The sequence below is a fragment of the Cyclopterus lumpus genome, chromosome 14 (assembly GCF_009769545.1).
Source record: "Cyclopterus lumpus isolate fCycLum1 chromosome 14, fCycLum1.pri, whole genome shotgun sequence".
NCBI classification, from domain to species: domain Eukaryota; kingdom Metazoa; phylum Chordata; class Actinopteri; order Perciformes; family Cyclopteridae; genus Cyclopterus; species Cyclopterus lumpus.
This window is the reverse complement of record NC_046979.1, coordinates 21,285,467-21,306,147: the sequence shown is the minus strand read 5'-3', so window position 1 is coordinate 21,306,147 and position 20,681 is coordinate 21,285,467. Positions and strand designations below refer to the sequence as shown.

At 42.5% G+C, this 20,681-nt stretch overlaps 1 protein-coding gene across 4 annotated transcripts in view; it reads right to left on the bottom strand.

Moving 5' to 3' along the window:
- cblb (Cbl proto-oncogene B, E3 ubiquitin protein ligase) overlaps positions 1 to 20,681 on the bottom strand; it is a 49,158-nt gene continuing 28,477 nt past the window's right edge. For 2 of the 4 annotated variants that reach the window (XM_034549754.1, XM_034549756.1), the window contains 13 exons: positions 20,260 to 20,397; positions 19,222 to 19,309; positions 17,371 to 17,502; positions 13,786 to 13,986; positions 12,426 to 12,620; positions 10,976 to 11,362; positions 10,325 to 10,416; positions 8,238 to 8,372; positions 8,067 to 8,122; positions 7,592 to 7,705; positions 7,226 to 7,396; positions 6,889 to 7,005; positions 1 to 3,642 (listed from right to left, as the gene is read on the bottom strand). In XM_034549754.1, coding sequence (XP_034405645.1) covers positions 3,389 to 3,642; positions 6,889 to 7,005; positions 7,226 to 7,396; positions 7,592 to 7,705; positions 8,067 to 8,122; positions 8,238 to 8,372; positions 10,325 to 10,416; positions 10,976 to 11,362; positions 12,426 to 12,620; positions 13,786 to 13,986; positions 17,371 to 17,502; positions 19,222 to 19,309; positions 20,260 to 20,397 — 2,080 coding nt within the window. In that variant the 3' untranslated portion in view covers positions 1 to 3,388. Of the gene's footprint in view, positions 3,643 to 6,888; positions 7,006 to 7,225; positions 7,397 to 7,591; positions 7,706 to 8,066; positions 8,123 to 8,226; positions 8,373 to 10,324; positions 10,417 to 10,975; positions 11,363 to 12,425; positions 12,621 to 13,785; positions 13,987 to 17,370; positions 17,503 to 19,221; positions 19,310 to 20,259; positions 20,398 to 20,681 lie in introns of those variants that run through there. The other 2 variants (XM_034549755.1, XM_034549757.1) reach the window with 2 other exon arrangements.

Here is a 20,681-nt window from a genome sequence, read left to right as displayed (position 1 = left end):
TAAAACAAGGGAATTATGACTTTTTATTTACTTATCCATGAAAATAATATATCAAGAAAAAAACATTAATAATGTATAAATTAATTGCAAATTACTCTATGCTTTACATATTGTCATCATATCATGTTTTTGTCACCAAAGTACTTTAATACGAAAATGGCATTAGAAAATAAAAACTGCTTACTTTGCAACCTAAGGCCACTTACCCCCTTCACAAGAAGGTCCAATGGAATGGACAATACTGAGCCAAGAGCAGTTCATGTCGGAAAAGATAAAAGTGAAAACAGACCAGTGCTAAAATTAAGCCTCAAGGTAAAGGAGAAAACCACTGAATTTCATATCAGAACGTGATGTGGCTCATTCTACTGAAGATAAACCAGACAAGGGTTACATCATTGAGTAATCTGTAGCATTAACTATACTCTAATATGTGAGTTGGAAAAGGAGAGCAGTCTTTCAGATTTCTTTCTGAGGATTTTCTGGTTCAGTACGAAAAGCATTGTCAATTGTGACAATAAATATAAACTAAATGCTGAAATATAATCACCATGTAACCATGGTAATTAGGGGAGCAGATGACTTTATCAAAGGGCTTAATTTCATGTTTTTTGTTTAGCTGACATTTTTATGGCTTATAGGGTAAAACATGTTTTGTGAATCTGTGCCTGCACTGTGCATGATAACAGAAATTAGAGACTGGGTTCACAGACTGTCCTCTTTGCACACAGCGTTGCTTGTTATCACTAATTCTCCATGGACTGTTGTTTGAAGCCCCGAGATCATCATATGTTCACTGTTGGGTTCCCTTTTATAGTACTGCTCAAGGGAGGAAAGAATGGCAGTTGAAGGAATACATCATCAATTGTGTGCCTCCCAGATTGTGGACTTTATGAGCACATGGGTATTTTGTCTCCATCACCAAACGTGTTATTCCCACTACATGAACACAGGGAGTTAAAATGGCTGACTTTTTCCAACACACAAAAACACCACTCAAGTACAGAAAGTGCTTTCACGTTTGGTTTCACTCTCTCATTATGAATACACAAGGAAGTAAAAATAAAAGTCAGGGAGCTCTATCATCATTTCCTCCTGCTATATTATCAGGATGTTCCAAGTGAGCCTTCTCATTTCCAGCCAGACTGAAATGTTTGACCAGACACACTGTGATATCTGCTTAGTGAGGAGCCTCAAACCCAGGAGACCTTAAACCATTAACATGTTTAAGCTCCTCTGTGGAGAAAACTACGATATATAATTTCAAATACAATTTGACAGCCATTTAATGGAGTATGAGTATAGAGAGCCTGGAGGTGAAAATGGGTCAATTCCATGCATCTGTGTGTTCATGCGGCTCGTCCCGAGGTATAGCTTGGAAATAAAAAGACGGTGGGATCTCCATGACTGACTCTGCTAGTGTCACACACACACACACACACACACACACACACACACACACACTACAGCGTGCATTAACTGTTCCTAATAGAATAAAAGTTACTACAGTCCTTATATACATTAGTTAGGATGACACAGTTAGAACCACATCATATTGACACATCACATTGTTCTGTCCCACATTTCCCACACAATACATTTGGATATGTAAATATTTCTTTACTAAATAATCTACCTGTAACCAGTTAGGAAGTAGCGTTGATTATGTAACTTTTATGGAAGCAAATACTACTAGGGGGACTGAAGCAGCCATCAATCAACACATTTAAACTTCTACAGGTAGCAATCTTATTGTCAGATTTAACCAGGATAATTTAGTTTTTTATCTGCAAGAATAACATTGAACTCTCCAAATTGCTGAGTTCTGGAAACCCAGCAACATCGCTAGATAGAAGATGGCACAAGAAATAGAAGTATTCATATGATACGACAGGGTTTTAATATAAGGAGAGGACATACGTATTGATCTCATTGCTTTGTGGGCTGCGGCTTTGAAGCCTCGAATTTGACATTTGGGTAATTGCCATCTTGGTTTTGTGCAACCAGTGAACATAAGTGACCATATTTGGACTGCGGAGAATCTTTCTGAGAATAATAGCTGGGTAAACATAGCCGTTTTATGGCAACAACTACATCTCTAACAGTCTGGCAACTTCTTGCATGCTACTTTAAACTTCATCTCATCTCTTACTTTGAATCTGCAGTATTCTGTTCGTCTTTACTTTGATCACTCTACAACTTTACATTGGGAACAATTTTCAATTGTTGCAGAGCCATCAAGTAACTTTCATTCCAAATTAAACCGAGAGATTCCACAAACATGTGGGAAATGTGTTCATATGACGGCTGTGTAATTGAAGCGGAGACAGGGGGGATGCAGTGTGATGGCTGCCGGGCACATTGTTTTTGGAGCTCTAACGGAGAACATCTGTCTCGCTGATCTACACTGCCATTTAAATGCTTGAGCTGAAATGCAGGCACGATCATCTGGCTTTTGGCGGGGAGAAATTGTACAAAGGTATAGCTCATTCATGCAGAACCAATACATTCATCAGCTTGCTGTCCTCAGATGAATAAAGTTGATTAATCCTCTGGTCAAGGAACAGAAACAAAGAGCAAAACTAAGCCTTTCACCCTCTCCATGCGTCACTCTTCTTGTCCAAAGAGATACAAAGTCTAACAAAAACTGCTTCTCTGGAGCTGTGGTAGTTTTCTCCAGGTCTGGGGGAACCAAATGAATCAATAAGGCATCCTCTGGCTTCATCTAACAGCTCCCAACTCACCAGATCTTGTTAAGTCAGCCAATCCTGGACAAACACTGAAGTATTCGCCAATGGACATGGGAAGAGGAGGGGAGTCGGTAAAACAGAAACATTAAATATGAAAAGAAGAAAGTAACAAAAGGAGAAAGAGAAGATAAATGGTGTAGTCTGGCTCCACCCATTGTCTGTAAATACATGTAAGCTGAAAAGAGCTGGAGATATTGTGTTCTATTGTAAGGCCCTAATAAAGGCCCCATAAATCTGAAGGGTGGCAGGGTGTGAAAGGTACCGTGGCAGCAATAGGAGGATCAGGGCTTTAAAACAGGCACACAGTCCAGGCCTGAAGACAGACTAGAGCATTTAAAAACTTGAGGCCAGCACCGGCAAAAAGATCACTGTAAACAACACCAAGCCGGGTTCTTTTTTTCACAGGTTTAAATCATTCACAGATGGTCTTTTCTCCCTTTTTTGATTCTGTGTACTACTGTGATTTGGTTTTAGCCACTTTGTTGTGCATTGTCATCTCTGTCAAGTCAAGTCTTTTGAAATATGTCTGGTGAATACTGTAGTTCCAACAGTCCCAGGCCAAGCAGAACGAAGGAGCCCTTTAAGTTGGTCCATTCAGAGGCACAGCTTCAATGTTGTGCTCCCTTTTACTGTCTCTTGGTCTAGAGGTTCAGTCTTGGGGCCACTAAGGCAAACTCACGCAGAATGTTTCTGGCCACATCCACTTTGTACTGGGCGATCATCAATGCCCGCTTCACGTCCTCGAAGGAGTAGCCCTCCCCCATCAGCTTTGCGATTTTGCCGTCAACGTTCTCTGACTCCAAGCTATGGGGTTTGCCCAATTTAATATCCGGAGGGATCTTCCTGGGCAGTGGCTTGGGCGGCCTAGCAGGGGCCTGGAAACAGTCCATTGATACTTGGAGAGAGATAAAGAGAGAAACCGTGTCAGTGGAAAGAGGCCCCTGGCACGACAGAGAAACTTGAGTGTTATTTGTGGTCACGGTGAAGTCTAGACTTCACAGAACAAAAGCGTTGACATTTTTTCCAATATCATCGTTATTAATAACAATAATACATTGTATTCAAGGCCCTTTTCCTGGTAAAAACAAGCAATAGAAGCAACAATGATATAAAAGGAGATATGACATAACAGTAAGAAACAAAACCAAAACATAGTTAACTAGCATCACAGGTTAAAAGCAGATTTAAATAAATGAGTTTTAATTCCTGTTTTGAAAGTGGCGATTGACAGAGAATGTCTGAGGTGATGGGGGAGAGAGTTCCAGAGGGAGGGGGCAGCAATGGAGAAGGCCCTGTCCCCCCAGGTCCGATGGTTGGACAGAGTAGGGGGTAAGGAGGTTGGCGTCTGCAAGATCTGAGGTTGCGGGTGGGAGCATGTTGGTGCAGGAGGTCAGAAAGGCATGGAGGGGTTCAGGGTTGTGAAGGGCTTTGTAGGCGATGAGAATCTTGAACTGGATTATTTGCTGTATGGGGAGCCAGTGGAGCTCTTGAAGGACTGGGGTGATGTGATCTCTGGTGTGGGAGAGGAGAGGAGACGGCCAGCTGAGTTCTGGATGTATTGTAGTTTGTTGATGGTTTTGGTGGATGTGCCGTACAGGATGCTGTTGCAGAAGTCCAGTCAAGAGGTGATGAAGACGAGAGGGAGGGGCGTAGACGGGTGATGATGAAAGAAGGCGTTTTTTGTGATGTGCTTGACGTTCAAAGGAGAGGGTTGGATCAAAGATGACACCAAAGTTACAGATGTGTGTGGAAGCAGGAACAGAGGTGCCATCGATGAAGAGGGAGAAGTTGTGGTACAATTTGTTTAGTGATTTGGGGACGATGATGTCATTTCAGATTTGTCGCTGTTGAGTTTGAGGAAGTTGGCTTGCATCCAGGTCTTTATATCTGTGAGGCAGTTGATGATAGTGGAGTAGGTAGTGGGTGTGCTGGATTTGGTGGAGATGTAGATCTGTGTGTTGTCGGGTGGTGTATGATGTTGTCAAGGGGGAGCAAGTAGAGAATGAAGAGGAGGGGGCCCCGAGTACTGAACCTTGGGGGACACCTTGAGGGACTGGGGCTCTCAGACTTGGATTTATTGATGATGATGAATTGTTGGCGGTCGGAGAGATATGACTTGAACCAGGAGAGAGCTGTGCCAATAATGCGGAGGAAGGACTCAAGACGGGAGAGGAGGTTAGAGTGGTTGATGGTGTCAAAGGCTGCACTGAGGTCTAGTAGGATGAGGTTGTAGAGGGAGTGGTCATCAGAGGAGGTCATTGGTGACTTTGATTAGGGTGGTTTCTGTGCTGTGGTGAGATCTGAATCCGGATTGAAATGGTTCATACAGTTGGTTGGAGTCCAGGTGGTTTTTGAGCTGGTTGGCAATGGTGCATTCAAGTATTTCAGACAGAAAAGGGAGATTGGAGATGGGTCGGTAGTTGTTGAGGGTCCAGGCCAGGCTTTTAGAGGAGTGGTGTGACTGAGGCAAGTTTGAAAGTGAGGGGAAGGAGCGGGTGGAGGCCCGGGAGACAGGCCATGACTAAGGTGCAAGGGATGGGGTCCAGGTCGCAGGTTGGAGTCTTCATGCCAGATATGGATTGATTAAGATCTGAGAGGAAGATTAGGGAAAAGTGAGAGAGACCGTTCGGTTAGTGGGGGATTTGCAGATCCAGGGTGGGAGGGTGGCGAAGTGGCCAGTTGATTGTAGATGGTCTCAATTTTGTTTTTGTAGAAAGATAGGAAGGAGTTGCATTTCTCAGCAGTGGAGGAGTGTGAGCGATTGTCTAGAGGTTTGAGAAGTGTATTTATTGTGGAGAAGAGGTACTGGGGGTTGGCAGAACCGGAGTGGATGATGCCAGAGTATTAGGTGGAATTGGGCAATTTTCAAGGAGTGTTTTGTGATTGGTTGAGAGGATTTGGGTAGGGTCGGGAGGTTGGCTGTATTCACCGGCGTTTGTTGTGATGACATAAAAGGGGAGTGGGCTTGCGCTGGTTCCAAAGAGACAGGATTGAGTTGACAGAGGTGGGTTTGCAGATGATGAACTTGCACTGGGAGCCAATGTGGACATTACTTGGATGGATGTTAGAGGTTCTTTCTGTTTTTGTCTCTCTGAATGCAGTGTGGAAGTGGCAGCCTGTCTGTCACAATAGTCTGAATGGGGAAAACTGCAGCTGAGTGGGTTAATGACTGGTCAGGCCAGTAGGGGGAGCTGTCGGGCAGTTAAGGAAGGATGTCAGGGACCATCACTCCAGGGAAACAGTGTGTGGCTGCATTGAAGAAACAATCTTCATTATAATTAAATCCCCAACTATCACTGTGGTCGGACAGAAAAGGGGGCGAGAGGGTAACACTGTGCGCTTAGGATGGAGGAGGTGAAGATTTGCCCAGTGATGGCGGAGGGGACAGAGAACCGAGAACGGAGGGCAGGATCTTGCCCGGTGCCGATGTAAAGAGCGGTATAGAGAAGAGAGTGCAGGAGGGGCCTTCATAAATGGCTGGCTTAGGGGTCGCAAAGGACTAGGAGCCGGAGCCGCGAGGTGGAGGAAGCTGGGAATCCCTTGCCAGAGGAGGAAAGTCCTGGAGGGCAAGGATGTTGTATTTATTATCCAACTGGACTTTGAAGTAGCGATTGGCAGGAGAGGGATGCCTCCTTCCCGAGCTGCTGTAAGCACGGACCAGAGACCAGGGCTTGTGGTGGAATGGAGTGGAGCTGACCAGGGCTTTAGGCTTATCCCCGAGCCGGAGCCTGGAATCCTCATGGACTGTGACCGGAGGAGGGGAGGATCAGGAACACAGTCGCTGGTTGTGTTGGTTTGTACTTGACCGAAGCTGATGGTGTCTATGAGTTGCTCGGCATCCTGGATTTTGTAGAGTGTGGATATTCTTCCTTCCAGCTCTGATTTTATCAGCCAGGCGGGAACAGCCGACACAGTCGGATGGAGAGGTGAGTAGAGCCATAGTAATGTAGCAGACAGAGGGGCTCCAGCCCGCAGCGTATTATTAAGTAATCACTGTCATACAAAGCTAGAAAGACGATTTTGAGGTATTCACTGCAGATATCTCCTCAATTCCACAGATGGTAAAACATGGTCTGCCTGCTTCAAGGGATACAACAGGATATGGTCTGTGTGCACATGCTGAGAAGGTTGAGGTACCTACCTTGATTGGCTGGTAAATGGTCGTACTCCAGGCAGCCCCTGGAGCCTTTATCATGCTCTGCGTGTCGTCGGACTGGAGGCAGAGGAGCAGCACTGTTCAGAATGTCAAACACTGTGCCTAGACCATAGACAACAGAGACATTTAGGTAAAGGAGCCTTTTGCTATACGTGGGTCAACAAAGTGATGCTCTGTTTCTTGTGGATTTTTACACAATTTGGTGACCATTTGAAACACTTTATTCCCTGTGAGAGAAAATCATTAGATTGGCATAACACTGTAGGAGAGGGAATTAATGTGTATCTTTTTTCATAACTTTGATCAGAACGAGAAAGCTTACTGGGGGTTAACAGCAAGTGCTCGTGTCCAGAGGAGGGCCTGTGTGGTCGTGCGCTGACAGAAGAGGAGCATGTGGAGGAGTTGCAGAATGAGGGCGGAGAAGAGGAGGAGAGGTCGGTGAAGCTGTGTCTTGCCGGTGGAGGAGGAGGCTGGGACGGAGCGTCTTCTAATGCTGAAACACAGACAAGACTGAACTCTCTGCTCTGATTCACAGATCCTACTTATTCCAGAAGGAGCTGCTATGAAGTCTAAACCATGTATCAGCAAAGGCATTAGATGCCAAAGAGCAGTTGACATGCTGTCCTCTTAAGAGAAAAGCAAAGAGAGGATAAGATAGCCGAGGTGTGATCAGGTCGGGGTGGGCTACCTTGTGGGGGCAGCAGAATGTCATAGTCAGAAGGTATCTTGTTGGTGTTGAAGGGGCAGAGGGCCGTATGTGCCACCCGTGAGACAAACCCCCTGACCGACTCAGAGTGTCCGCCTAAGGATCAGAAGCAGAGAAGAGACTTTTTCAGTGAATAAGAAAGAATGCTGCAGATGGTTAGATAGTTCATCATGGTTGTTATGGACTTTCACGTATTTCAATAAATGACTAAAAAACTGTACTTCCAAATTAAATTACCTTGAGCCTCTTTCTGATTGTAAGACTCCGACTGGAACATTCTAAGTTTGGATTACGGTCTCATACAGTTTGTACAAAGCATTTGTGGGCATCACATTCACCCTGCTCATTGCAACATTCACTACATCAGATGAAGATGCCAATGATCTCACAGTACGATGTAGTCAGATAAGATTTAGAATTGTGATGTTTAATCATCGCTGCTGGTTTCAGGACTCACCAGGCTCAGGGGGCTTCTCGTTAAAGGAGGGCTCTGGAGAGCCGTTCGCCGAGTGCCTAAATTAGAAGAAATATTTTTGGTTAACAGCAGCCTAATTAAACTCTAAGGAAACCATCATAGATGTATCACCATAGCAGCCTTAAAACATTGTAAGATGTACCCAGCAGGTACCTGCTGGGTACAGAGATGCTGATGGGAGCCTGGCTCAAGCAGAGGTTGGATGAAGGGATCTGATAGTCGTCCTCCACTCTCTCCATCACTCCCCGCTGTCGTTCTCCCACAGGGCTGCTGAAAGGGTTGCAGGATCTGAAAAGATGACCATGATTTATCAACCCAACTATTCCATTAGTCACTCATACAGTTATTACATTCAAACTGCAAACTCTGACATTTTCACAGTCCCATTAGAAGGCGGATTAGTGCTGGGGGGCAGTAAAGACAGGCAAAGGTGCAGCAAGAATAATTATTTAACATTTCTTATTGTATATTTTAACAATGTTTCACCGCTTAAAAACCACAAGGTCACATTTACTGCATTATTTATTGTATTGTCCAAATGTAAGAAATAAACATCATGAAAAAAACCTGCTGTTTGTCAAAGTAAGGCAAGATGCTTTTCGACTTGCAACATTTCCAGATACACTGCACACAGAATTGCAACTGAAAAGATTCTTCAGTGTAAACAGAGCACATAAAATGCTGATATATTTCAAGCCTCAACAGTCTGAGAAGACTTAAATCAGAGAGCGTCTTGACAGGACAGGTTTTAGCTTCTTGTGGGACAAATATCCATCACTAGGTTGTGTGGTAGTGCGGTTCACAACATCATGTGTGTGAGCTGACTTTTTCATCCTTTTTCAGCCAAATTGAAGTCAATTAGACACACAGTAGGCAGAGTGGTGTAGTAGTTAGCACTGTCGCCTATCAACAAGAAGGGTTCGGACCCGCTGGTCTGGTCAGCTCTCCTGAGTGGAGCATGTTCTCCTCATGTCAGCGTGGGTTTTCTCTGGGTTTTCCCGCTTCCTCCCACAGTCCAAAGACATGTTAGGTTACTCTAGTCTAAATTCACCCGCGGATGCAAATGTCAGCAATAGCCTGGCGACCTGTTCAGGGTGTACCCTGCCTTCGTCCTGTATTCAGCTGGGTTCCTAAAACCACATTGATCATGGCTTCAGTCTCTGTATAAAAACAGTCTTCAGACCACAGCCATCAGGCCAAATTCAGTAAGACTTCAATTGTGTGTACTGTAATATGAAAATATGAAGCAGTACCACTTATCAACTGGCTCCAACCTGTTCACTGGCCACACCTCTACTGTGTTTACCTATCTGCTAAGATACAGTACAATGTTATTGTGCTGCAAAGGTGCAAAGTACACTCGACACAGTTGTGTCTTCCGTAGGTAATGATTAAACAGTGAAGGAACTGCTGAAAAATGCAGGACCTTCATCGGCCAATCAGTTATGGAAAAACACCTGTGCAGCCAACCCTAACCACTCAAACATATTAAACATGTAAACTGAGCCAGTAGATGCAGTAATTGCCAAAAAATCATTCAGGTTCAGGTTCGGGTTTTTGGGAATGAATGGTTGTCTTCATATGAATAGCAATAAATAAATAAATAATAAATAAATGTCACACTGCGAATATAACCTATGCTCGCAAAATACAAGTCATCTAAATGTTCCCTTGTGTAAGGGAAGTGTGTATACATCACTAACAACCTTACAATATTTTACAACACTAAATTGTTTTCAGCAGGACCAAAGCTTCCCCTTTCAGCTCAGACCCCTGAGTCCGAAACCCCAGAGAAAAGAAAGGAGGATGCAATGGAACTTTGGAATAAAAGGAAAGGCTAAACACAAGTAATAACTAGATAGTGTTGAACGGAATGCTATTCAAATCTAAAACACTAGTCCAAGTGTGTCACAGAAATCTGCTTTAAGACCACAGACTAGACAGCTATTTTGTTCTATTCACATTTACGTCTGCACAATGCTGCCGTCAACTTTGCAGTTAGTTGAGTCTTGAAAAGATTTTGTTTGCATAAAATGCTAAACAGACTATTGTCCAGCATCTTTCATCTTTGTATGGATTCAACAGAGGAACTATAAACAAGTTCAGTAGGAGCTCACTGGTTGCAGTAATGTACCACTGCATGGACAATGCAATCTTTTCTGCCGATATTATACAAATGTGCTATTCAGACAAATCATATTGTCAATGAAACGCTGCGTGTGTGCATGTGTGATACTCACTTATGGCTACTGGCACGTGTGGACTGCTTTGGCGAGTGCCGTGAGGGAAGGATGTCATACTCGTCGCTGACTTGCACACCATTCGACAAAGGCTGCACACACAAGAGAAGGGGGAGAATTATAAAAAGAACAACGGAACAACTGAAAAGTTATGTCAACTGAATTGATGAACTAAAATAAACTTAAGTACAGTATATTATGCTTTAGATATGTCATGTTATTCCCTGATTCTGTTAGTGCAGTCCTTATCACTTATCAAACACATCCAACTCTGCAGCAAACAGCAACATTGTACTCACTTACTGTAACTTCAAATCCACTCACTAAAAGGGCACTGTTTGAAGGATGCAGATTGTGTGGGTTTACATGCACATTATTGGTTTTATTCAAACCTGCTAGATCTCAAACTACAGACCATCTTGTGATGGGATCAGGTCGCAGTGCCAAATCAGACTAGGAGTGTGAAGTGGGGAGGCCAATGGCCCCTTCCCCACTTCCTACCCTTCTACTTCTGGCGCCCATGCTCAGGCCACACCAATCTTCTCCTTTATTTTGAGCCAAAGGCTATAACTGTTGTTTGTCCTGATGCATAATAGGCTTTACATACTCACGTTAAGACCTTAAATATTTAAACTGATATCTAAGCCCTACTTTGGAGCTCTCTGAAGTTCCTGACCCCTCCATTCTGTGATGTAACCTCCCAAATCCAGCAGACGGGAAACTGAGTGGTCTTCCGTTCAGGTGAGAGTGGCCTGTGGGTTCCAGCTGGAGTGGGTGCTCGGATCCAGTCCTGTGGGCATCTGCAAAGTGACTGTCTTTGGGACATCGTGTCTTAGGTGGCATTTCGGAATCTGACAGCGTGCCCGTAGAAGATGAGATGGAAGATGTCAAGGGAGAGGAAGCAGGGAGCCAAGAGTGACGTGACTCTGGGGGGATGGGAGGAGGACGCTCAGGGGGAGGGGGTGGAGGTGGGTCCCTCTGTGGAGGAGGTGGGGCTGGGAGAGGCTTGTCCTGCTTCCTGGACATTCCTGGTGAAGACTAGAGGTGGAGAAATGGTATGTTTCTTAACTAGAATGACAGAAGACAATTTAAATAATTTTCAACACATATCACACACAACTTTTTTTCTGTTATATTATTGATTTTGTGTGAGTCCAGGAAGACTAGCAAGCTACTTTTTTTGGAAGCTAGATGGACTGAGGATGTAAATAAAGAACACAGTCTATTTATTGATTGATTTATCCATCTATTTATTATTTAACCTTTAGTTATTCAGAATAATCCCATTGAGATTTTGAATCTCATTTATGAGGGGGCCGTGGCCAAGATCGCAGTGTAAAAGTTATATGCCAGCCTCACAAATAGTGGACCTAAAAAACAAAACAGCAAAAAGTAAAACATGAACATTTTACCAAATAATTTTCATTCAGTGTTAGGACAAGTGTGGTCTGTGCTCAAATTATCTTTAATCCGTTTTTTAAATAAAATATAATCAAAATGAATATAATTTAATAATCTATTACATCAAGATCACCAAAAATAAAAGTATCAATTCAGAAGAATGTACCAATCTTCATTTCCACGATATGAAGATATGCTATTCATGCAAAGATACCCCGCATGTTGGTATGGTCACATGTCTTCATGGCACCCTAGAGCTGCCAAATAAAATGTGCAACTGAGATATATAACTTTATAATTTACTTTATGTTTTGAACCTGAGAAAATATTTTCCCCAACCATTTCTACCTCCACCAGCTTCACAGAATAACTGAACAATTGTCACATAACATGATCAATCAGTAATAAAGGAAAAGAAAGAAATACATTATATATTAAGTTAGTTTGTGGATTTGTGCTGCCTAAATGTTGGGTTGTTGCTTCTGCTGACCTACAACTGCGTTTGTGTTCTGTGGATAAAAGAATACTGAATTAGTAAGTCAATTAGTCTTGTTTTCAAACCATACTGTAAAGCTTTGCTTTCGTATAAAATACGTTGAAGTTATTATGTGACTGCCCACAGACGCTTGACTTAAGTGATTCTCAGCAAGAAATAGTAGTGAACCATTTTTCTCTGTCCCTGTGAAATGCTGGGACTGACCTTCGGGGAGACGGTGGGACTGACAGAAGGGGAGCGGATGGCGCCCTTCTGAATGAGGTCGAGTCGTGGCGGGACAGGGGGAAGGCCGAGGTGCTGGACACAGTGGCTGAGGTCTCCTCCGTGGACCTTTCTGTGTTGGTTGACAGGTGAAGAGCTGGGAGACACCATGGGCGAGTTCTGACGCTCAGCACAGTGCTGGGGGAAAAGTACATATTCTCTGAAAGAGGTGTTCAGTCCATTTAGGACCAGCTGTTGTTTTATTGAAGCGTTGTAAGATAATGAATCATCTGTTCTTATTTGTCAAACTTGTCATTCATTGGAGTTCATTTAATTAATACCGGCCATATTTTTGTTTTTGTAGACTACCTGTTACGTGTCAGTGTTGTGTGTTTTCCTCTCCCTCCATGTTTTCCTTACAGGTGCCAATCAGTTGCCACCTGTACAGGCCAATCCGGCTGCACCTGGGTTCCGGAAGGCCAGCTAGCCAATCAGCTGAGTGGGCCCCGTTATAAAAGGGAGGAAGCCTGAAGAGTTCAGGGGTGTCTTTTGTTTTGATGTACCCACTCACACTGCTAGAGGTGCAGGTTTGTGGTGGAAGGTTGAGGACAGTAGGTAAGTTTGGGGTACCCTGTACATTTGTGCACTCACGTAGGTACTTTGTGTCTAAAGCATTAGACTATTGGTTGGTGCTGCCTCTGTATTGTTTTGATGGAACTTTAGTAGATAAGCAGGTGAAGCCATTTTGTTTTTCTTTCCTAGAGGTAGTTAGCCAGGCCTAGTTTTCATAATAAATGTTATTTGAAACAGTTACTCCTACTTTTGACTTCTTTTCACTTATTCTTTGACTGCCATGTGTTCGTCCCCCCCACGTATCCCCTAGACCGAGAAGGGGACGTAACACTACCATATCAATGAGTTAAACAAAAAAAGAATGGACAACAGGGCAGAGTACATGTAGAGTGCATTAGAGCATTTCATTTCGTAATCTGAACCGCTTATCCTATTCAAGGTCACGGGGAGCCTATCCCAGCTTCCATTGGGCAACAGGTCGCTGGGCAGATATAGAGACAGACAACCATTCACGCTCACATTCACGGGCACTTTGGAGTCTCCACTTAACTCCAAGTGCAAACTCCACAAAGAAGGACCGTCTGGGATCAGTGAACCCAGACCCCTCTTGCTGTAATATGACAGTGCTAGTCACTACATTACCATGCATTATTAAGTGTAATTCTTAGTAGTTCGACAAATATGGCCCTGGACTTTTTCCTGTAATATAAGCAAAAAATAAAGGGTAATCGGACTTCTTTCTTTCACCTTCCCATCAACAGATCTACCAGCTAGAACGACAAGTCTTTACCTTCCTGATGTTGGCCAGTCCATTCATGACCAGGCAGTCTTCTTTGTCTTCCTCATCGTCCAGCTCCAGCATCGGGCAGCTGTGCTGGTCCAGGAAAAAACACCTGTTGCCCTCATTGCGTGGGTCAAAGGGGTCCACAATGATAGGCTCTGTGCCTTTGATCTCACAACGACAGAACGGACAACCCTGACCATCCGATTCCTGCAACAGATAAGGCAAAGAGCTTGCATGAAACAGGATATGTCTAGAAAACACACAGCCATACAGGTGCATCTCAATGAATTAGAATATCATTGAAAATGTATTTCAGTAATTCAATTCAAAAGGTGGAACTCATATATTATAAAGATTCATTATATACACAGGGTGATACATTTTAAGCATACATTTCTTTTAATGTTGATGATAATGTCTTACAGTTAATGAAAACCCAAAATTCAGTTTTCAATTAATTTAGATGCACCTGTACACAGGCACGGGTGTGGCGATGACATTGGTAACCCCATAGACCCCATAAACGTAGAACATGAGGAATCATTTGGGTCGTCGAGCAGGAATGCAGTTTCCTGCAAACAACTGGGATGCGCATAGTTAAGGTTATGCACTGCACTACTGCCCTGTACCTTACTCTCATTTCCCTGAACCCCGGACACAAGTTTGTGTAGATCCTCTCCAGGGAAAACTGTTTTGCAACATTCATTTGCCACATGTACATACTCCACATGGGGTCATAAATAAGAGGATAAAAGAGGTTTTGTTTTTTAGTGTATTTCACTCAACTCAGGGGATGCAATCAAAGGCAGACAATATTTACAGAGAACAAAGCTGCGTTTGTGGCGGCCATATGGTTAGGGACTTGGCGAGTGACACACCAAAGGCATGTTTGAAATTGTATCCAAATTAGAGTGGGTGGGGAAGGAGTGGGAGGTTAAAAGGAAGGGAACCCAGACAGGGGAGGAGATAGTGGGATGGTCATAGGAACTGAAGAAACTGACTCAACTGAAGCGAAAACCTAAAACAAACTGCTCCTAAACTTCTGTCGTGGTGAAGGGGAAACCTCTCCAGCGCAACTTCTGCTCTGACATAGACAGGAAACTTTCCTTTTGTTCAACAGGGTGTTAATTTAGCAACTTGCATATGTCTAGACGTTAAGTATAAAAAAACTGGGCTAAACTTGTTAAACAATGAATACTTTGAGATGTCTAGTTTACAAATAGTCATGGTTTCAAATGGACTATGCTAACATGTTAATATATATACTGTGTATATATACTTCTATCATACTATGTAACTTTTATGTCTGAACACATTGATGGTATTTTGTTTTTGCTCGCTTGAGGGCAGCGGAACAAGCTGTAAAAACTACATTGTCATATCATCGCTTCATAAAGTTAATATTTTGAATGTGTTTTCCAACAGAAGCCTATTTATAGACACAATAGACAAAGTGAGCAAAATCAACATGTATTTTGAGTCATGTTTCTGGCCAACTGGCAACAGTCAAATACTAATTCTCTTTTTAACTCATTTGTGTCCATCAGGTCCACTCTCCAATATTAGGCTCCTTAGTTGCTAAAGGCTGAATAGCGAACATAAGTTGTGAGCCTTAAAACCAAAACAATGAGCTCATAGATGCTAAAACTATCAGTAGAGCTGAAGCTTTTTGCACCACGCCAATACAGATTGTTTGTATGCATTAGGTAACATAAAATATAGGTTACCTTCTATTCTGTGCCAGGAAAGTATCGAGAGATACAGACTCACTGTGCAGAAATAAAAATAAAAAAAACAGGATGTGGAATTACATAGATCATCGTTGTGAGTAAGGAGTGTATGTCTGATCCACCCCAGATGACCAACATACAGAATGAGAGGAACGATAGGGAACCACCACAAGTCAATGGCCTGGGTTACTCAGTGTCAGTGAGTAGGAGGGTTCCTTCTCGCTATGACTCACTGTCATTAATGGGGAGGAACATTGAGTTGTCATAACAGGAAGTATGACAAACAAACACTGGTAATGCGGGTGCTGCCAAGTCCCACGGTTTACAGAGCACAGGACTGAACTTGAGAGACTGTGTTCATTTACTAAACCTACAGCTATGTTTGGAGTTAACCCACCCAAAAACGCTTTCCAGCTTTGTAGGTATGAAAATGAACCTCTTGAGAACTCTGTGGACCATATACCCCCATTTAATCAATGCTTTGCAGCCCCTGTAGGAATTATTGTTGTGATAATTGAACAAATACATTTGATCTGGGTAAATGGATCCCCAAAAGGTTTTTGCATAATTTGAGTTTGACATTTTTTTTTTTTTAGAAGATTAGCAAAACATCTACAAAAATACCACTGAATATGTCTTCCTGTGACATTAAGCACAGCCTAACTGCATTATCACAGAAACTACGGGATTGACCGATCACATCTGCATTTTCATCAAAAGACAGTATCATATGTATTGCTTTGGAGAGCAAAATATAAAGAGCAATCAACTCCTCTGACTAACATAATGCAAACTAGGCTCATGATGAATGTAAACTATTATAGCACTGAGTGGCTGAAAAATTGATAAAACCTTGACTCATCTTCCATATCGCCCTTTGTAAAAGCTCCACTGCCAAACATCTAAAGTAGATGTTGGGAGGATATGTAAAAAATACATAACACAAAAAATAGAAATAATGCAAGATTTGCTGTTGGTCTATTCTGTTACAAAACAATGACTCCACTAAACATATAGGGCCTAATATGTCTGACTCTTTGATATAAACAAAGCCAACTCAGAAAAAGCAATAACAACCTCAATACAGAATGGTGAATGGAGGAGGTTTTTGGGCTTGTGTCCAGAAAGAGAGAAAATATGTAAATGTTTTCCAACACCAGTACAGGACGGTGTGCTCTGGGATGAATGCACAAGTCCCAAAAGATACCACTATGTCGGAAGCAGAAAAACACATGCAGAATTACTGGAATATATACTGTGTGCACACGCTCAGTTTTCACATGACAGACTGATGTATAGAAATTTGATTAGGACAGACGCAAGGATGTGAGGGACGGAGGGAGTTCTTTTCTTTTTACCATGTAACTTACACTGGAGGCTGAAAGCTGCTTCTATTATTCAGAAGTCTTTTCTCATTTATATGCAGTTGCTAATTATTGTCAAACCAGATACAGTCCGATGTGTAAATCTAAAAGAAATACCCTGTTAGCAGAAAAGAATGTCAGATCTTACATGTAAGGTTTTCACAAACAGAATAATGCAAAGAGACAGGATGTGATGATGAGAATGTACAGAAACTGGCATTAACCTACAATATTCCACATGCATGTGTAATGGCCAGAGTCACTGTTGGGACTCATCACTCAAAATGATGCATGTAAATCCCCTTTTGGGCTAAAGCACCTATATCATTTGGTTGACCTGTTAATATCAATATCTATTGGTGATTTCATTTTTTGAATCTTATCTATTATTAATAATCTTGAATATTTGCGAACAACCACCCTTGTACCCCCATGCACCTATTTGTTCAAAGATTAGATCTCAAAAGGAGTTTATGCAGTATGGTTCATTAGAATACCTGCCAGGCCGTTAGACAGGAAGTACACATAAGGTGACCGCAGGGTTCGATCTTGACGTCTTTGTCGTTCTCAGCGCAGATCTTACAAAGCTGGAAGGTGGAGCCCATCTCACAGTACAGCTCATACTGCTCCTGTTCAGGCAGAGTAAACTGCTGTTAGTCATCAAGTGGTGCACAGATAAAACTATACAAGAGAACACACAAAATATAAACACTAAATACAGTATACACACAGTGAAAGCTTCCCGCCACGCCAATGATAAATTCAGTTTTTTTTTTTTTTTCAAACCATTACCCGAGTTGGAATTTAAATAAATGTAAGTAGTTGGAATGAAACCTCTTAATAAGAAGCCCACTCTTGATCCAGAGGTGTTGGCTAACTACAGACAGATCTCTAACCTTCCCTTCCTCTCTAAGATCCTTGAGAAAGTAGTCGCAAATCAGTTGTGTGACTTTCTACATCATAACAGTTTATTTGAGGAGTTTCAGTCAGGATTTAGAAAACACCACAGCACTCTGCACTGGCTCCCTGTAATATCCAGAATCAAATTTAAAATTCTTCTCATCACCTACAGTACAAAGCCTTGATTGGTGATGCACCATCATATCTTAAGTAGCTTGTAGTACCATATTACCCCACGAGAAAGCTGCGCTTACTAAATGTAGGGCTACTCCTGGTTCCTAGAGTCTTAAAAAAGTAGGATGAGAGCCAGAGCCTTCAGTTATCAAGCTCCTCTTTTATGGAACCAGCTTCCACTTTCAGTCCGAGGAGCAAACAGTCACCACAGTTAAGAGTTGACTTAAGACTTTCCTCTTTAATAGTGCTTATAGTTAGGGCTGAATCAGGTTTGCCCTGGTCCAGCCCCTAGATATGCTGCTATAGGCTGCTGGGGGATGTTTTAGAATACACTGAACTCCTCTCTCCTTCTGGATGAATTCACGTTTCTTCATTGCATATTGCTAACTCTTCCACAGAGTCTTTGTGCATTCTCGCCTCACAGGGTCCACTGGACCTGGCTGTGTCTGGAGCCGGTCCTGGCTCCTGGGCCCTGCCCCTGCTTCCTGCATCCTGCCCCTGGCCTCCTTCCTCATTGGCCCTGCCTCCTTCTTTGTGCCTCCTGTCTCAAGGGCCTGCCTCCTGCCTCCTGCCATGGGCCTGCAAATGCCTCTCATCTCTACCTCCTTCTGTTTCATGGATTGTGATAATCTGGATCATGGTCCATGCCTACTACTCATTATTCATAATGTATGTAATATTCATTGAATGTGTTATAACTCTAACACTGTTCATTCTGTACACATGACATCTTTTGCTTCTGTCCATCCGGGGAGAGGGATCCTCCTCTGTTGTTCTTCCCTTTTTTCCCTGTAAAAGAGTTTTTTCCTGATCCGATGTGAGGTCCTGGGACAGGGCTGTCAGTTGTGTACAGATTGTAAAGCCCTCTGAGGCAAATTTGTGATTTTGGGCTATACAAAATGAAATGAATTGAATTGGAAAAAAAAGGAATGTAGACCAACTCACTAAAGAAAAACAAATGGGTTTCCGGTCATGTTGACATTTGTTTTCATGAACGGACAAATGGTGCGTCGCTTTAAATGTTGCTAACACAATGACTTGTTGGAGGCATTACCTCCTTTCTTTTGGTAACAGATGGTCCAGTGTCCCTTATGCTGTTCATGTAGTGACGCAAAGGATCAAGCTCACGGTTTGGTTTGTACGTCATTGAGCAAATCAATATGAAAACCCATATCTAAAATCCTCTCATGTTCAGTGTGTCCCTCTATTTGGAATACACTTCTCAAAATGTATCTGGAATTAATATTATTTTTTAGACACACAAACAAACCCACTTGTGTCACTTTGATGTGATCATGAGGCGTTGGTTCACATAAACCAGTGAGGTCAGGATTGTAACTGCGACCATCAGGAAACAAGTAGCTGCGAAAGAAAAAAATAAGGTTGAAATAAGGTAAGAGTATCAAATACAAAGCGAGATATTCTACACACGCGAATGTGTAAATAACTCAAATGCGCCACCCTGTGCTGCCTAATGACAATAAATTATCCTTGAATTTGCTAAAACAGTGAGTAGTAGTAGAACCAAAAGTAATAGTTTTACTTTGAATGCTAATAGACAATAATCCTCACTTCTGAGTGACACAATCAGTTATGAGCAACAAAATCACCATAGGTTCTAAATGGACACAAAACAAACATGAGTTAGTCATATCTTTCTCTGCATGGAATAAAAAGTCATCAGCAAATTATTACAGAACTGAGCAGAAACCTTTTTCCGATTACAGTCAATGTTGAAAAGGAATTCAGCATTTACAAGCCTGATTGACATTTGAAAGAGTGGCTGATGTGAACTTAACTTCCCCCAGAGTTTTTGCCGTCTCCTTGCTTGATCAAAAAACAGCGGTGCTTCAAACCGGACCCCCACGCTCTCCAGCTACAGTGGACTTGTAAGAAGACACTTCAGCTTCAGCCGTCAGTCACCGCTGGCTGAGGCTGAAGCAAAATGCTACACACTAGATGGAGGGAAACGTGTTTGATTTATCTGGGGACCTGTCAGACTATCAGGTATGATAGGAACAGAAGGCCTCGCAGAACCACTTGAGGCTCAGAGACAACCTCTCCTATCTGAGACAAAATAAAATACACATTTCACCTAGGAAGTGGCTTTCAGAAAAGGAGCCTTCGAGAGGCACCACACTCTGGTCTGGTGAGAGACATTTGAAGACCATGCAAAACAGATGTGACCGATTAAAACAGTTGAACATTTTTCAATGGGATATAGCGCATACACAGTGGAGAGTTGAGAAAAACTGATCAATATACAAAGAGAGAATGAGCTAGAGGGAGAGAATGTGTGATAAATGACATACAAGCCCTCCCTGTAGCCATCAATGAGGGCCTGGAACAACGGTTTGTTGTGGGGGATGGTCTGCAGGATGTTGGTGTCATTGGTCACATAGCCGATGGCCCACTGGCCCAGCCTCGTACAACTCAGTCTGAAGATGTAACTGTTAAGAGAGCGAGAGAGAAAGACAGAAGTGCATGGTTCACACACAAGCTGCAAACCAAACTTCAAGAATAATATAATAATAATGTTTAAAGCAATGTAACTCCATTTGAATGTGAAGTTTCCTATGGTATTGTTTTAAGAACACTCTGTGTGGACTGTTAATTTTTATATAAAGTTGTGTTTTTTTATATTAATGTTAAAACTGATTGATCATAGACTAGTCACAAATAACTTGTTAACGTTCTGAATCATATCATGGTTATATCAATCTCATTAAGATAA